At 37.9% G+C, this 16,045-nt stretch overlaps 2 protein-coding genes across 4 annotated transcripts; both read left to right on the top strand.

Moving 5' to 3' along the window:
- Positions 1-1,749: 1,749 nt before the first annotated feature.
- snx20 (sorting nexin 20) lies at positions 1,750-6,302 on the top strand. 3 transcript variants are annotated; one of them, XM_044355951.1, is made up of 4 exons: positions 1,750-1,772; positions 2,505-2,560; positions 3,959-4,101; positions 5,457-6,302. In XM_044355951.1, the coding sequence occupies exons 2-4, from the start codon at positions 2,518-2,520 to the stop codon at positions 6,126-6,128; spliced, it is 858 nt and encodes a 285-aa protein (XP_044211886.1). In that variant the 5' UTR covers positions 1,750-1,772; positions 2,505-2,517; the 3' UTR covers positions 6,129-6,302. The 3 variants fall into 3 exon arrangements, with proteins under 3 accessions (XP_044211886.1, XP_044211885.1, XP_044211884.1); XM_044355950.1 differs by lacking the exon at positions 1,750-1,772 and adding an exon at positions 2,062-2,365; XM_044355949.1 differs by lacking the exon at positions 1,750-1,772 and adding an exon at positions 2,062-2,365 and having other exon boundaries at positions 2,502-2,560.
- A 3,987-nt stretch (positions 6,303-10,289) lies between these two features.
- mphosph6 (M-phase phosphoprotein 6) lies at positions 10,290-15,487 on the top strand. The gene is made up of 5 exons (XM_044356000.1): positions 10,290-10,485; positions 12,315-12,427; positions 13,419-13,509; positions 14,693-14,796; positions 15,056-15,487. The coding sequence occupies exons 1-5, from the start codon at positions 10,438-10,440 to the stop codon at positions 15,192-15,194; spliced, it is 495 nt and encodes a 164-aa protein (XP_044211935.1). The 5' UTR covers positions 10,290-10,437; the 3' UTR covers positions 15,195-15,487.
- Positions 15,488-16,045: the final 558 nt, after the last annotated feature.

The following is a 16,045-nucleotide window of genomic DNA, read 5'->3' as shown; positions in this document are numbered from 1 at the left end:
CATTTTTATGATGAACTTTAATGATAAAAACGTTTTTAACTATATCTTTTAACCAGATGAAGGATTTTAGTCATCGGACGTCTGGAGCTTAAGTTATCAGAGAAACAAGCTGAGCAAACGTTAGCAGCAGCTCGGCTAACAGCCCCTACCGGACGTCCTGTGCCCACCAAACAGCGTCGGAGAAACGCTGATTTTTACGTTAAACTGCTTTATTCAGTGTTTTTACCGGTTTTAATCATCATCAGATCTGTTTGTTTTGGAGAGGAGGAGACCTCTGCAGATAATTCGGCTCCTGGTAAAAACATCCCGACCGATGAACACTGAAATAATCCTACCTTGAAGAAGCTGGTTGTTTAGCAATGAAGACAACAACTCCCATGATCCCACGTTACTTCACCACATCATCAAACTCTTGGTATTTCAAAACTTATGGTATTTTCCATTGATTTTGTTGCCCTCAGATGTAAAATACGAGGACATTTCAGCAAACACAACATTATAAAATACAAATGTTGTTGTGTTTTGTGAAATGTTGTGTTCTGCATCTCAGGGCCACCGTAAATTAAAGACAAAAAGTGATTTAACAGTTTTAATTGTCAGGTTGAGTAAAACTCAAGGTGCATAGTCAGTCAGGAGTCATTTAATTTAATGTTTTTTCACAATAATAATGTCTTATTAATCCTGTAAATGATGCACCACAGACACATGGGTCTCTTTTAAATCATGACACTATCCTCATATATATATATATATATATATATATATATATATATATATATATATATATAATCATTCATCTTGATTAATGAATGAAATAAGGTCATATTTTGTGTTCTGCTTCATACTGATTATATATACATACTGTTATATATACTTTACATCACCTGTGATATTTTCCAGACATAGTAAAATGTAAATTTTAACTGTGTTACAGTAATTTGCTGCAGGTTTTTTGTGAATGTGTTTGTTTGCAAGTATTTTTTTTTTCTTTCATTGTAACATGTCTATTTCATATGCAGCAGTTCCTTCAGGAAACAATAAAAGCAACCTTGACTTTGACTTAGAGTTTTCTAAGTCTTAGTCTTTCAGCATTTACTGTCGTGAGACGTATATCCTCAGTACTTTCCATCTCTGCAAAACAGCACGTATCGAGGCCAAAATGTCGACCTGGACGATACTTCAACCGTGAAAAGGTTTAAAACTCTTCAGCAGATGAGGAAATAAATTGTGAGATGAAGTTTTCCTGCAGCTCTGAAGGCAGAAAATCCTTTGAAACTGTCTCCATCTAGAGGATCAGAGAGGAACTGCAACATGTCTGACGATCGGGCATTTAAAGGATAAGTCTGGAGATTTTATATGTTTTTCATGTTAAGAGCCAAACATTTTCACTCTCTGGAAAGTATTGACATGTTAGGAAGAGGTCACTGTGCATGCACGAGGACACATTATATTGAAAAGTGTTCTTATATTTTGTTTACTCCATTAAAACACATGAGGAGACAAGTGTTCCTAATAAAGAGCTCACTGTATATATACTGCATATGTAAATTATTAAGATGTGACTTACGAACGTTGTCGATTTGAATAAATGTGTCAGTGTGACGGTCTTCCTCTTTTCAAACAAGATTGTTTTTTTCATTCTCTCTCAACTGTTTGATTTGGTTTGAGTTCATCTCAGGTTTCTCTTTCTCTTTCTCTCTCAATCCAACCGGTCCGGACAGATGGCCGCCCACCTACAAACCGGTTCTGCTTGAGGTTTCTTCTTGTTAAAGGTGAGTTTTTCCTTGCCGCTGTCGTCAAGTGCTGGGGAATGTTAGGTCTCTGTAAAATAAAGAGTACAGTCTAGACCTGCTCTATGTGAGAAGTGCCCTGAGATAACTTCTGCTCTGATTTAGCGCTATATAAATAAAACTGAGAATGGAATTGGAATTGAAATTGAAGTTGGAGACAGACTCAACATATGTATACTGTCATGTTAGATGATTATATTCACTGTCAGATGTATTGTGGTGATAGTCTGAACACCACCCAGCTGGTATGTCCGGAGCCATTAAACCAATATGCTAAGCTTTATTTTAACCAAAGTGAAGCTCTATACATTTATCTGCTCACACTCTTCTGAATTAGACTTTACAGACACACCTCCCAGTCTACAACAGCGCTGGTGTTAGATTTCACTTCCCTCTGCACCCTTTTTGTCTTCCTCTTGCTTTCACTCTTGCACGTTGGTATGAATTTATCCTCTGAGGAACTTCCTCTCTCTGTGTACTTATTTGTTAGCACAAAAACCACACGGTACATGTTTATATTTGTGCTTCTACTTTCCTGGAGTGACGACAGCTTTTAAACACCTCACTGTTAAGAGGTAAGAGAAACATAAAGCAAAGTCTGTGAGGGGAAAGCTTACAAATAACTAACTGGAACAGTAAGTAAAGACATGTTAGGATAATAAGGAAGCTTTAATTTCATCATTTTCTGTTGATCTTCTCCATGTTGTTCAGCAGCTGTGTGGGTGCGATGGCAGAACCAAGGAGACACACTGAAGACCCTTTGTTTCCAGGTACTTCACAGTCTGAGATGTGTTGTTTTATGATGTAGTTTTGTGCTCTTTACATAATCATTAACTCCCTTTCAACCTGCCGCATCTTCCTCTATTTCTCCTTAACTTCCCTCTTTGATTCTGAGAGACTTATACTAAAACCTGCAGTTAAAAGAATATTTACACATTTTGGGAAAATACACTCATTTGCTTTCATACTGATCAATGGAGGTGGAAAGTACATTTACTCAAGTACTGTACTTATGTACAATTTTAAGATACTTGGATTTTACTTGAGTATTTCAGTTTTTTGCTACTTTATGCCTCTAGTTGACTACATTTCAGAAGGAAATATGTACTTTTTATGGAGCTACATTTATCTCACAACGGTAGTTACTTTGCAGATTCAGATTTTACACACAAAAACATACGATGTGCCCACTAAAAAGTCACTGGCTTAAATTTTTACCCAGTTTGGGTCAATTTTTGGCACCATTACAACATTGGGTTAACTTGACCCAGTAGCAATCTGTTATTTTGACCCAGTGTTACACATGACAAGCTTTGGCTAAAAACTGTCACAAATGTATTGTTTCTTGTACAAAACGATGTGCGTATGACATTCAAAAGATAAATTATTAACAATCAATAACAGAGTAAGTGTGACATGTGAGTTTAAAAAGAGTAGAGTAGATTATAACAAGCTTTAGTTTGGGTAAATAACTCAAGAGTAAAATAAAAAGAAACATTAAACTGAGTCAAAACAACCTTTGTACCCTTGTCTTGAGGGGCTTTCTAGGAAACATTAACCCAGTATTGTGTTAGTGTCATATTGACCCAAACTGGTTAAATTTTAACCGAGTGATTTTATACTGTAAAATATGATGTACTCTTACACATTAAATTACTCAACACTATATAAAGTAGTTAAAAAAGAAAAAAATGCTACTAATGCATCAGCAATTATAATTCAATAATCTCAAACAATATAATACTAACATGGGACATTTTTCTGCATGAGTACTTAGAGCTTTAGAGGTGCTGGGAGGTGGATTTTGTTACCTTTGGACAGAACCAGGCTAGCAGTTTCCCTCTGTTTCCAGTCTTTATGCTAAGCTAAGCTAACCAACTGCTGGCTGTGGCTCTAACTGTTTTAGCTTGCTGAACACTTTTCTGCTTTTACACTCTTATTGTTACTGTTGCAAATATCTTGATGTGACTTCACTGTCATCATTTTGGCAACATTATATTATCACTGGGATGAAATAATATCCACCAAACTGAAACACGGAGTATAGAAATGCAAGAAGAATCATCACACAAACGGTTTTTAGAAGTGGATTTTTCCTTTAGAATGAAAAGAAAACTTTATAAATGTATACTCTGTGTGTGTGTGTGTGTGTGTGTGTGTATGTGTAGGTGAATTTCTCACCTCTTCCAGTTTAACCACTAAGGAGCTGCAGCAGAATTTGAGGGCGGAGAAGCAGAGGGAGCGACCCGTCAGGCTGCTGTTTGAAATCCCATCGACTCGTATCATTGAACAGACTCTGTCCAAATACGTGGTGAGACTATAGACTGTGTATAAAAGACAGACGTAGTGAAGTGTGACATCACCCACTGGTTTGCATTGGAGCCAGTTTGCAGCCCAGAGTTGCAGCTCATGGTCGGCGCCATCTGTTCTGTTTGAAGCCAGGACCTTCTAAATAATACTGTTAAGTTAGACAGCTATAATCAGTTTTTTATATTAATAATGGATCACATGACGACTTGTCTGAAGCTCTCCTTGGCTTTACAGAGCTTTATAGTGAGTTTCAGCTCATTGTTCAGCAACTTTACTGTTTTGGTTCACTCTCAGCGCTCTCATAGACCCTGTTTACACTTGGTTTTAAAACGTGTCTCAGATCACAAGTGCACAGGGCTAAATACAAATGTAAACGACCACCAAGACGCATTGTGATCCGATCACTCAGACCACTTGCCCATTTGGTCTGGGACGCATTTGACCATATATCTTTTGTAGTGTAAACATTAAAGCGTCCTGATGCGTCCCCATGGATATATCATAAGAGATGGATACTGGACTAAAAATGGCGCCCATTCAGTCCTACAGGAATTGCTCGGCTGGCACATACCATGGATGTATAAAGAGAATACAGCGTCGGAGGCGGGGCCCCGTTCATTCCTATGAAAGTTGCTCAGTGGCGCATGAAGCAATAAAAAATCGACTTCCCGGTATGAAAGTACTCGGATCTTCCGCATTGTGCGGCCCATAGAGCATGCGCACTGGTGACTGTCGCTGGCCGAGTCGGCTACTTCCAGTTTAGCCCTTCGGCTAACTTGAATGGGGATAAAACAATTCAATTATGCGGCTCTTCTAGGCTTTTGAAATGTGATCAAACCGAACGGATTTAATTCTGATAGTGAGACAAGTCATTTCACAGGGGTTGTGACGCTCAGAAAAAATTCATCCGCTGATTTACAGACGTCTCTTTCACAATGTAAGTCTATGGGAAAAAGTCTTTTTGGGCCAGAGTGCATCACGTGACGTTGTAATTACACGGTTTGGCCGCTATGTCAAATTTGTTTCAATTTTTCTTTGTGTTTCCTCGGACAGTGTTTCCCTGTTGAGCTGCGGTGGAAGTATAGTAACAAAAAGAGGAACTGAACACTAAAAACACTGTAACGTTGAAAGATATCTACTTGATTTGACTCATTTGGACGCTGAAGCTTCATATTAGCTTCAGATAAACTTGACAGACCTGAAAAAATTGTGAACCCGTCCACTAAAGTCACCATGAACATTTGAAAGTGTCTGTCTTTTGCGCCACCTTGTGGTAGTGTAACAAAGACCCAGTGGAAGACAGCAGAGCAGCCTGATAAATCTTTGTTCTAACATGTAACCTCCGTATGTTTCCAGGTGTATGAGGTCGTGGTGATGCGCTCTGGCAGCTTCGACTCTCGCCGCGTGTCCGTGGAGCGCCGCTACAGCGACTTTTCCCGCTTTCACCACGCACTGCTGAGGGAGTTCAACGAGGAGCTGGAGGAGGTGGTGCTTCCCCGCAAACTCCTGACCGGAAACTTCTCCCCTGAAATCATCTCAGAGCGGCGCCTGGGTCTCCAGGACTACCTGGCTAAACTTTACGAAACACGTTGCGTCCGACATTCACCTCTTTTCCCCAAATTCTTCACGGAGCAGGAGCAGAAGAAAGCGCACAGTTTGCTGCGAGCGGGACAGTTCAGGCTGGCTCTGGAGCAGCTGCAGACGATTCTGGGGATTCAGGAGAAGCTGGTGCCGTGGCAGAAACCCACCCTGCTCGTACCGACGCTCGCTGCCCTCGCCGTTTGTTACCGGGACCTGGAGGAACCTGAACAAGCGTTTACGTCTGCTCAGAGGGCTCTGCCTCCGGTGAGACGATACGGACTGAAGAACTACAGAGCCTCGCTGCTGGATCTGCTGGTGGATTTAGGATACCAGCTGGGCCAGCCGGTGGCTCAGTTACAGGAAGAGCTGACTGCGCTGAGAGACGCCGAGAGGGGAGAGGTGTCCTCCCGCTCCCTTAAAGAGTTAGTGGTGAAGGAGTTCATCTGAGGACAAAACTCCAAACTATTCCGGAGCTCAATCATCAGAGTTACTAACTGATTCTGTAGCTTTTTGCACAAGAACTCCTCACTTATAACAGCCATGTTATACAATCAATCAATCAATCAATCAGTTTTTATTTATATAGCGCCAAATCACAACAAAAGTCATCTCAGGGCACTTTTCACATAGACCATACTCTTTAATTTACAGAGACACAACAATTCCCCCATGAGCAGCACTTGGCGACAGCAGGAAGGAAAAACTCCCCTTTAACGGGTAGAAACCTCAAGCAGAACCCGGCTCTTGGTGGGCGGCCATCTGCTTTGACTGGTTGGGTTGAGAGAGAGAAAGAAAGAGGGAAATGGGGAGGGGGGGACAGAATAACAACAATCATAACAATAACAATAAGAAGCAACAGCCAGGGAAGGATGCCAACGGGACTGTGAAGGACCGCGAAGGCTCGGCCCAGAACCCAGGGTTTCCTGTGAGATGAGAAGTCACAAAAAACTCCTGGGAAGAAGCAAAGTTAGTGACATGCATTGATGTTACATGAATGCATACAGATGGAGAGGAGGAGGAGGAGAGAGGAGCTCAGTGCATCATGGGAAGTCCCCCAGCAGTCTAAGCCTATAGCAGCATAACTAAGGGCTGATCCAAGGCGAGCCTGGTCGGCCCTAACTATAAGCTTTATCAAAAAGGAAAGTTTTAAGCCTACTCTTAAACATAGAGAGGGTGTCTGTACCCCGGACTGAATCCGGTAGATGGTTCCATAGAAGAGGAGCCTGATAGCTGAAGGCTCTGCCTCCCATTCTACTTTTAAAGACTGTAGGAACCACCAGTAAACTGCATACTGGGAGTGCAGTGTTCTAGTGGGATAATACGGTATTATGAGCTCTTCAAGATATGATGGTGCCATTAAGGGCTTTGTAAGTTAGGAGAAGGATTTTAAATTCTATTCTAGATTTTACAGGAAGCCAATGTAGTGAAGCTAAAATGTTACATTAATCTCCTGTGAGGGTCTCTATTGACCCCCACTATACATGGTAGAACTCTAGAGCTGAAATGATAAGATGATTGACAGAAAATTAATTGTTTAAGTCATTTTGTAAGCAAAGATGTCAAAAATACTCTGATAGCAGCTTCACAGATGTGAATGTTTGCTAGTTTTCCACAATCGTAAACATCTTTGTGTTTTTTACTGTTGCTCAGACAAAACAAGTCAATATGTTCATTTGTTCTTCAGAGAATGATGATCAGCATTTTTCACTATTTTCTGTCACTTAGTTCACTGAACAATCAATGGATTATTAAAGAAAATGATAATCTTTCCTCTCTTTATTTTGCAGAACTTTTACAGCTTTCATGCAACTTTTAAGCGATCACCAACTTCCAGCACTCACACGCATTTTCTTCAGGAAATATTTTTTCTACTTTGAATATGTTTACTTGAGCTTCAGGGAATAATGATCGTTTTTCACTATTTTCAGACACTTAACAATCAATGGATTAATTATATATACAGTGTAAATATATAGTTGCGTCCTTACGGTCCTCCTGTGATATAATAGTACAACCTGTCCCTCAGTCGTCTGTGTGCTGTTTGATAAAACACAACTAGAGCTGTAACTAACGATTAATCTGTTATTTTCTCAATTAACTGATTCATCGTTTGGTCCATTAAATGTCAGAAAATGGTGAATAATGTCAAACACTGTTTCCCAGAGATTAAGATGCAACCTTAATTGCATTGACTCGACCAACAGTCCACAACCCAAAGATATTCAGTTTACTGTCACAGAAGACTAAAGAAACCAGATAATATTCACATTTGAGAAGCTGCAATCAGAGAATTTTGACTTTTTTTTCTTAAAAAAGGACTCAAAACGATTAATCGATCATTATCAAATTAGTTGCTGATTAATTAAATAGTTGGAAACTAATTGATTAATCGACTATTCGTTGCAGCCTTAAACACAGTTTAACTACAAATGAGCTCAATATAAAGAAACTATTAAAGTCTTCAAACTAGATTTTAATAGAGTCCTTCTTCAAGACCACAAGATGATGTCAGAGATCAGATTGGACTTCACTGCTGCTGATTTATAACTAATTATAGATTAATCAGATTATGTAAACCCAAATGATGTGGAGTAAACCTGGGCAGTTGGTAATCCAGATTTGTTACGTTACTTCCTGGTTTAAATCTTACTTAAAGGCAGGGAAACCCTCCTTCAAAAAAACATATGTGCTGTATAATGTGCTGTAAATGTTGCCTCCCTGCATCGTGGTTTACTGTTTCACAGCCACTGACAGGACATCATCTAATGGACAAATATTAAATCCCTTTCAATTTCATTACTTTTTACCTTCAAGCAGTCGAATATAAAGATATTTGGGTTGGATGGAAAATACTGTGTCCTTCAAACGATTAATTCCATATTAGTGAAAACTGTTCTGAATATTTACTGTACGCAGTTATTAAAGTGAATCTGCGCTGTCTTCGAAGCAGAGGAACTTGTGTGTCATCATGCTTTCAACACAGATTGATCAACAGAGAAACTGTATTTCAACAAAACAAAACAAGGGCGGAACTCCCCCGAAAATTACCCAAACTACTTCACTCTGTGTGTGTGTGTGTTTTCACTTTTTTCTTTTAACAGAAGACACACACACACATAGAAGAACAGCCAAATTAGAAATTGTGTTATATACAGAGACCCCTCCACTCGCTCATGGACTCGCCTCTTCTGTTGAGCCGTGACATTTATGGGAAATGATGTTCATTAAAGGCCACTAAAAAACATAAATACTGAATAAAAAATGATATTAGATTGTTCTTCAGAAAACTTTCATCCTTATGTAAACATATGAAGCATGCCACATGATATACTGTTTAAAGTCTGGATTTTTAGTTAAAGGTGCAGTGTGTAGAATTTAGTGGCATCTAGCAGAACGGACTTGGCAGAAATGGAATATAATATTCATAGGTATGTTTTAATTAGTATATAATCACCTGGAAATAAGAATTGTTGTGTTTTTGTTACCTTAGAATGAGCCCCTTATATCTACAGAGGGAGCGGGTCCCCTTCCACAGAGCCCGCCATGTTGCACCACCATGTTTCTACAGTAGCCCAGATCTTACATGCTTGGAATGGGGGAAGGGTGGGGGATTGTTGCCGCTAAGATGCCACTAAATCCTACATTCTGTACCTTTAATGAGGTTTTCCTACTTACATGTGTTTGGTATTTTACAGCTCCTTTAATTTTATACTAATTTCCTGGAATTTTTTTTAGTAATTTGCAGGTATTTATCAGTTTGTTTTTAAGATATTTTACAGAGAGGTTGGTGCAGTTTGGCATAAATTATAAGAAAAACAGAAAAACATGTTTCATACATGGTTTCTAATCTGAAAACACTCTTTATAAATTAGATTATTGACTACTTTTTAGCAGTCAGAAAATACTTTCTGTTTGTAGTTTAATGTGTCATACGATACATAGCACACATACACAGCAAATTAGGTTTTTTTCTTAAAAATTCTATCAACAATTTCACTAACACTTTATTCTACTGATACCTTACTGTCCTACTATAGTAATTTCCAGGACATATTTTCACTAATCTCCTAATGTAGCTGCTGTGTCTTACTCTAATAATTAGTGTCTAATTCTTAGTACATCTCTGTGGAAGGATTGTATGATTTGTTGTATAAAGAAAAAATCTATTATGCAGTTTGACACACAAGTCTTCACGCTAAAAACTTAGCATTTTATGTCAGTAAAAGAACTAAGAGTGTAATTTATTAAGAATTTTTTTTGCAAATGAACTATTTAAACGCAAATAGAAGAGAAGAAGTGTGGATACTTACCAACTAAATCAACTTAATACTTTTTTCAATACTTTTTTTTCTTATAATTTGCACCAAATTGCACCTTCTCTGTAAAATTAACTATTAAATACCTGCAAATTGCTCTTAAATTTCTGTAAAATAACCAATTGTTTATTTAGCAAGAAAGTTTATAACTTAAGTGTTCATAGATAAGTGGTTTAATGTGAATTCCTTGAAATTATTACTCACAAAGACAAAAAACATAATGTTGATTTTGACAACATTGTACACGAACATCGATGATATCAAAGGTCGATTAGCCGGACTGCTGAATCCTCAAAGCTGCTCGACAGTCGGCTGCTTCGGCCTGAGTTTACCAGCAGCTGCAGCTCGTGGTTTTGGGTTTTAGCAATAAACATTTAATGATCCAACAAACCTTCAGGATCTGCTGTAGTTCAGTTATTTATCTGTAAACAGGTTTATCGATGGCGAGCGACTCTGTGAAACTCTCCAAAAACCTCCTGCGCATGAAGGTAAGTGATGATAAGAGACGATCAGCTAGCAGAGTTCACGTAACATTAGCTCTGAAACGCCACGATGGCTGATTTTCTGCTTTATTAGAAGCTGTACCTCGTGGAAAATGTCAGTTTAAGATATTTTAATGTGAAGTTTGACTCAGTGACTAATTCAGCAAATAACAACAGTTCTTAAACTGATCAAAATCAGCAAATTAGCTGATTTACACGGCGGCCAACTGTGTATGTTGGTGTATGGACACTTTATTTATCATTTATCATCATTTATTCATTATATTATGGTTACAGTTTATTTTTATTTATTTATTTATAACTTTATTTCTTAAAATGTGAGGCACCTTAGTGACATGAAAACAACAACAAAAAAAATTACAAAAATTATTTAAAAAAAAAAAAAGATAAAATACAAATACCGATCAGCCACAACATTAAAACAGCTCAAGTGAATAATATTGATTATCTCGTTATTGATTATCTCGTGATATATCAGGCAGCAAGTGAACAGTCAGCTCTTGAAGTTGGTGTGTTGGAAGCAGGAAAAATTGGGCAAGTTTAAGGATCTGATTGACTCCGACGAGGGTCACACTGTGAGGTCTAGACCAGTAGTTCTCAAACTTTTTCACATCAATGACCCTGAAACTGACACTTAGACCACGGACCCCCTTCTGATAAGATTTTGTCTTAGGGTTCGTCTCATAAGATTTTTTGCTTTTAGATGTTTTATTACAGAAAGTGTATGAAACCCATGACCAAAACAGTCTTGTTCCATCTGATAAAACAGCAGGTCTTGTTGGGTGTTCCCAGTATGCAGTGGTCAGTGCCAACACAGGGTCATGGGCTGTGAAGGCTCATTGCTGCACACGGGGAGCGATGACCAGCCTGTGTGGTTCGATCCCACAGAAGAGTTACTGTAGCACAAAACCGTTAATGCTGGCTATGACAGACAGAACACACAGTGCATCAGCTTGTTGCGTGTGGGGTCCATGCTGACCCCTGTTCACTGCTGCAAGTGGGCACGTGAGCATCAGAACCGGACCGTGGAGCAATGGAAGAAGGTGGCCTGGTCTTATAAACCATGTGGACGGCTGAGTGCGCTGTTACCCGGGGAAGAGATGGCACCAGGATGCATTATGGGAAGAATGCAGACTGTGATGCTCTGAGCAAAGTTCTGCTGGGAAACCTGCTGACGTTCATGTGGATTTAACTTTGACATGTTTTGTAAAATAATGGTGTCTTTTAATCCCATGTGAGCCAAATGTTTGGCATGACACAGAAATAAAAAAAAACAACCTAAAACTTCATTAGATAAAACATCATTAGAGAGTAAGTCATACAGTAAATTTCATGTACCATGAGGGAAAAATGAATGTTAATAAATAAAAAGGATACAAGTTTTATAACCAATCTATATTAATCTCATATATAATAAACATAATACAACTGGAAGCAAATAAATACATGATAATAATGCTGAAAATAATAATAACAATAATAAAATTAATAATAATGCTGCTCACTTTCTATATAATTCTCCCATTTGATCCATAATATGTGTCTCAGTCTGATATTTCCTCTGGTTTTATACATTAACTGCTCCATTTCTGAAACCAGTTCTTTGTCATAAGTTTAAGAGCAGTTCATTATAAGCAGTTTAATAAACCAGATTGCTGCTCAACTGTCTCCTCCTCCAAAGTTGTTGTTGTTGTTTTTTTGATGAAATAAAAAGTGTGACGTGTGTGTGTGTGTGTGTGTGTGTGTGTGTGTGTGTGTGTGTGTGTGTGTGTGTGTGTGTGTGTGTGTGTGTGTGTTTGTGTTTGTTTCCACAGTTCATGCAGAGAGGTCTGGACGCTGAGACGAAGAAGCAGCTGGAAGAAGACGAGAAGAGGATCATTAGTGATGAACACTGGTATCTGGACCTGCCAGAGCTTAAAGCAAAAGAGTAGGTGTCAAATTCTACATATAAACACTCAGTAGCTTCATATATATATATATATATATATACACCCTGCACTCCTTAGTGAACTCCATTCAGAAATATGCCAGTTTAGTTTTGATAAGTTCATAGTCAAACTTACACACATAGTAAAACTTTCCTGATATTCTTGGTGTGAACAGTGAGATCCACAAATAATTTCAGTTTAAATTTAATCCTCCAGCCAGAAATTAATCTGATAATGTGTCAACTTTTAGGGAAACGTGAGTAGCTGCAGGAACTAATTATACATGTTTGAATATTATTTAAAGTGTGTCTCGGTGATTAGTTGTATGCTGATGACTAGATTGGCACAACTGCAAAAAAAAGTCTTGTACGTACATTTTAGTAATGTGGACAATAGAGGCTGTAACTAACGATTATTTCCATTATTGGTTCATCTGTCGATTATCTTCTCAATGAATCGATTAGTTGTTTTGTCTTTGAAATGTCAGAAATTGGTCAAACATGTCGATCAGTGTTTCCAAAGCCCAAGATGACGTCCTCGAATGTCTTGTTTTGTCTCGACCAACAGTTCACAACCCAAAGATATTCAGTTTATTGTCATAAAGGACTAAAGAAAGCAGAAAATATTCACATTTCAGAAGCTGCAACCGGATCATTTAGACTTTCTTCTTTCTTAAAAATGACTCCAAACAATCAATTATCAAAACAGTTTGAGATTAATCAACTAATCATTGAAGCTCTAGTGGACAAAGTGTGTCTGTTAACTGTAAAAACACATATCTTTGAATGAAATCTGGTGTGAAAGTGTTTTCTATAGAGAACAACTTTTAAAACAAAACTTCAACAGCCGTGTGATAAATCCTACTTTCATTAAGTTTTAGAGGCGTCGGTTCAACTTTATGATCATGTTGGAGGCCGTCGCTCACTTGTGATGCTGTTGTATTGTATTATATCATGTTTTCTCTCATTGATATTCATTTTCTTTTTTCAGGAACCTCATTATAGAGGAGAAGAGTTTTGTGCCGTGTGAAGACCTGAATTACGGTCGCATGTCGTTCAAGGGTTTTAATCCAGAAGTCGAGGTTTGTTTTTAATCCGTTTATTAGTTCTGTTGTTTCTCTGCTGCTTCTTCTGAACTCTGCTTTCTGTTTACTGCGTAAATCATTTCATAGACATTTGATTTTCTTTCAGGAACAATGATGTATCTTCAAAATGTCTTTTTCTTTAAAAAAAACAAAAAAAATCCTCCTACGTGACAACTCTGCATTTTAAAAATATTTCATTAACTTGTGTGAATTTTCTCATCCGACGGAGGAATTCATGAGTGCATGAAAGAAAAGTTATTTTGGTTCCAAAGTTTACAGCTAATATGAGAATTTCCTACATTTGTTGTAAAACTATTTGTTTTCTTGTCATATTTGCAGTGTAGCTGATGTGTTTGCAGTTTCTTCCAACAGGATGCAAGATAGTTAAATAAACTTAAAACTCAAAAACCATTTTTCTGAAGTCTCATAATCATGGTGGGACAAGTAAATAAGTATAAAATGTTAAAAATGAGAAATAGTTTCCCGAAACCCGAGACGACGTCATCAAATGTCTTGTTTTGTCCACAACACAAAGATATTCAGTTTACTGTCACAGAGGACTAAAGAAACTAGAAAATATTCACATTTAAGAAGCTGAAATCAGAGAATTTGGACTCAAAACGATTAATCAATTATCCAAATAATTAGAGATTAATTGAATAGTCTGCAACTAATCGATTAATCGCAGCAGCTCTACTTATCTTTTAACTTCGGCTGCAACTAACAATTATTTTGGTTAATGAGTCAATAAAACATCAGAAAAAAGTGATAAATTCCATCACAATTTCCCAAAACCTTAGTTAACATATTCAAAAGTGTCATTTTAGTCGACCAGAAGTGCAAAACCTGAAAATATTCTGTTTATTTTTCACATATAACAAACAAAAGCATCAAATAGTCACATTTGACAGCGAAATTTTGGCATTTTGCTGGAAAAATAGTTAAAAATCGTTCAATTAAAATAGTTGCTGATTGATTTTCTGATGATCAATTAATTGTTTCAGCTTGACTTTTAACTGCTGTTGTCCTTTTGAATAAACGTGATATTGTCAGGATGTGTCAGTAAAATAATCTGAGACAAATTTAAACCTTTTCTACAGATAAAGTTGCGACAAGTGTTTAAAATATAAATGTGACCACATTTCATTTAAATCTTGTCATCGTTCTGCATCGGACACAGAAACTGATGGCTCTGATGAATCCGAAGGACGAAACGGAGAAACGAGAGGAAGAGGAGGTCAGCCGAATGCAAACAGATGTCACAGATGAAGAAATGGCGCTGAGGTGCGAATATCTGACTTGTTGGTTATAACTTGCAGATGAGTAAATGTCTTTATTTGATGTTAAGTCACCGTAAAACAGTAAAAACTATTCATGATATGGAGAAGTAAGTAAACAAAGCCAAACATGTTTCCGACTAGATGAAGATCATAGAGGTTTATATTCTTCTAACAAGCTGACCTGCTGTGCTCCACAGGATCTGAAAGTTTATATTTTTTCTATTTTACGACTGTTTCTAACTGTGTTTTTCGTCTTTTTTCAGGTACGAGAGTTTAGTAGGAAGCATGAAGAAAAAGTTTGCAAAGAAGCGAGAGCGAGCAGCCGTAGAAGAAGAAGACGACATGAACCACAACGTTGTGGAAACAAACACAAAGAGAGTTTTTCTGAAACCGCAGGACTGAGATCATTGTGTGATGGACTGGAGAGATGTGTATTTTTTTATGTAAATGACTCAAAATACTTTTTTTTTTTTTTTTTTAACTGTGTGCATAAACGTGTTTATATATAGAGAGAGAGAGAGCATCAGAGATTGTGACGAGCAGAATGAGTATTTTAAGTCTGAATGGATGTTATACATCCTGTTTTTTTAAAAAAGAAGATGATGTATCTTTGAGATGCTGAGAACATCCAGTGTAACGTGTTTTTACCGTCTGTGCAGCCTGGACGACTTCCATTAAAAGCAGAGCACAGTGTATCTACAGTATGTGTCTGTGTGTCAAGGAGAGTAACTATCAGACTATCATTCAATTTAGGGTTGCAACTAAACTACTATTTTCATTATTTATCTCAATTAATAGATCAGTTGTTTGGTCTATAAAATGTGATAAAATGATCACTGTTTCCAAAGATGATCTCAGATGTCTTGTTTTGTCCCAACCATCAGTCCAAAGATACTCAGTTTACTGTCATCTGATGAAGATCTAAATGGGATTGAAACATTGTCAATTGAAGTGATTTAGAAGAAGAAGAAGAACTTTTGACCCATCCTATACACACACACTAGGAGCAGTGGGCAGCCGCAGTGCAGCTCCTGGGAACCGACTCCAGTTCTTTTGCCAGTGTCACTGACAGGAGTATTAACCCTAACATACATGTCATTGATAGAGGAAGGAAACCCACACAAACACAGGAAGAACCTGGAACAGCTTGGGGTTCAAACCCAGGACCTTCTGGCTATGAGGCAGCAGCGCTGACCACTGAGCCACTGTGCTGTTTAGAGTCAGTGTGCAGCTTTACTCACAGAGACGGTCTC

Source organism: Thunnus albacares, chromosome 7 (genome assembly GCF_914725855.1).
Source record: "Thunnus albacares chromosome 7, fThuAlb1.1, whole genome shotgun sequence".
NCBI classification, from domain to species: Eukaryota; Metazoa; Chordata; class Actinopteri; order Scombriformes; family Scombridae; genus Thunnus; species Thunnus albacares.
Note: the sequence above shows the minus strand (reverse complement) of the source record. Positions and strands in the feature narration are given on the sequence as shown.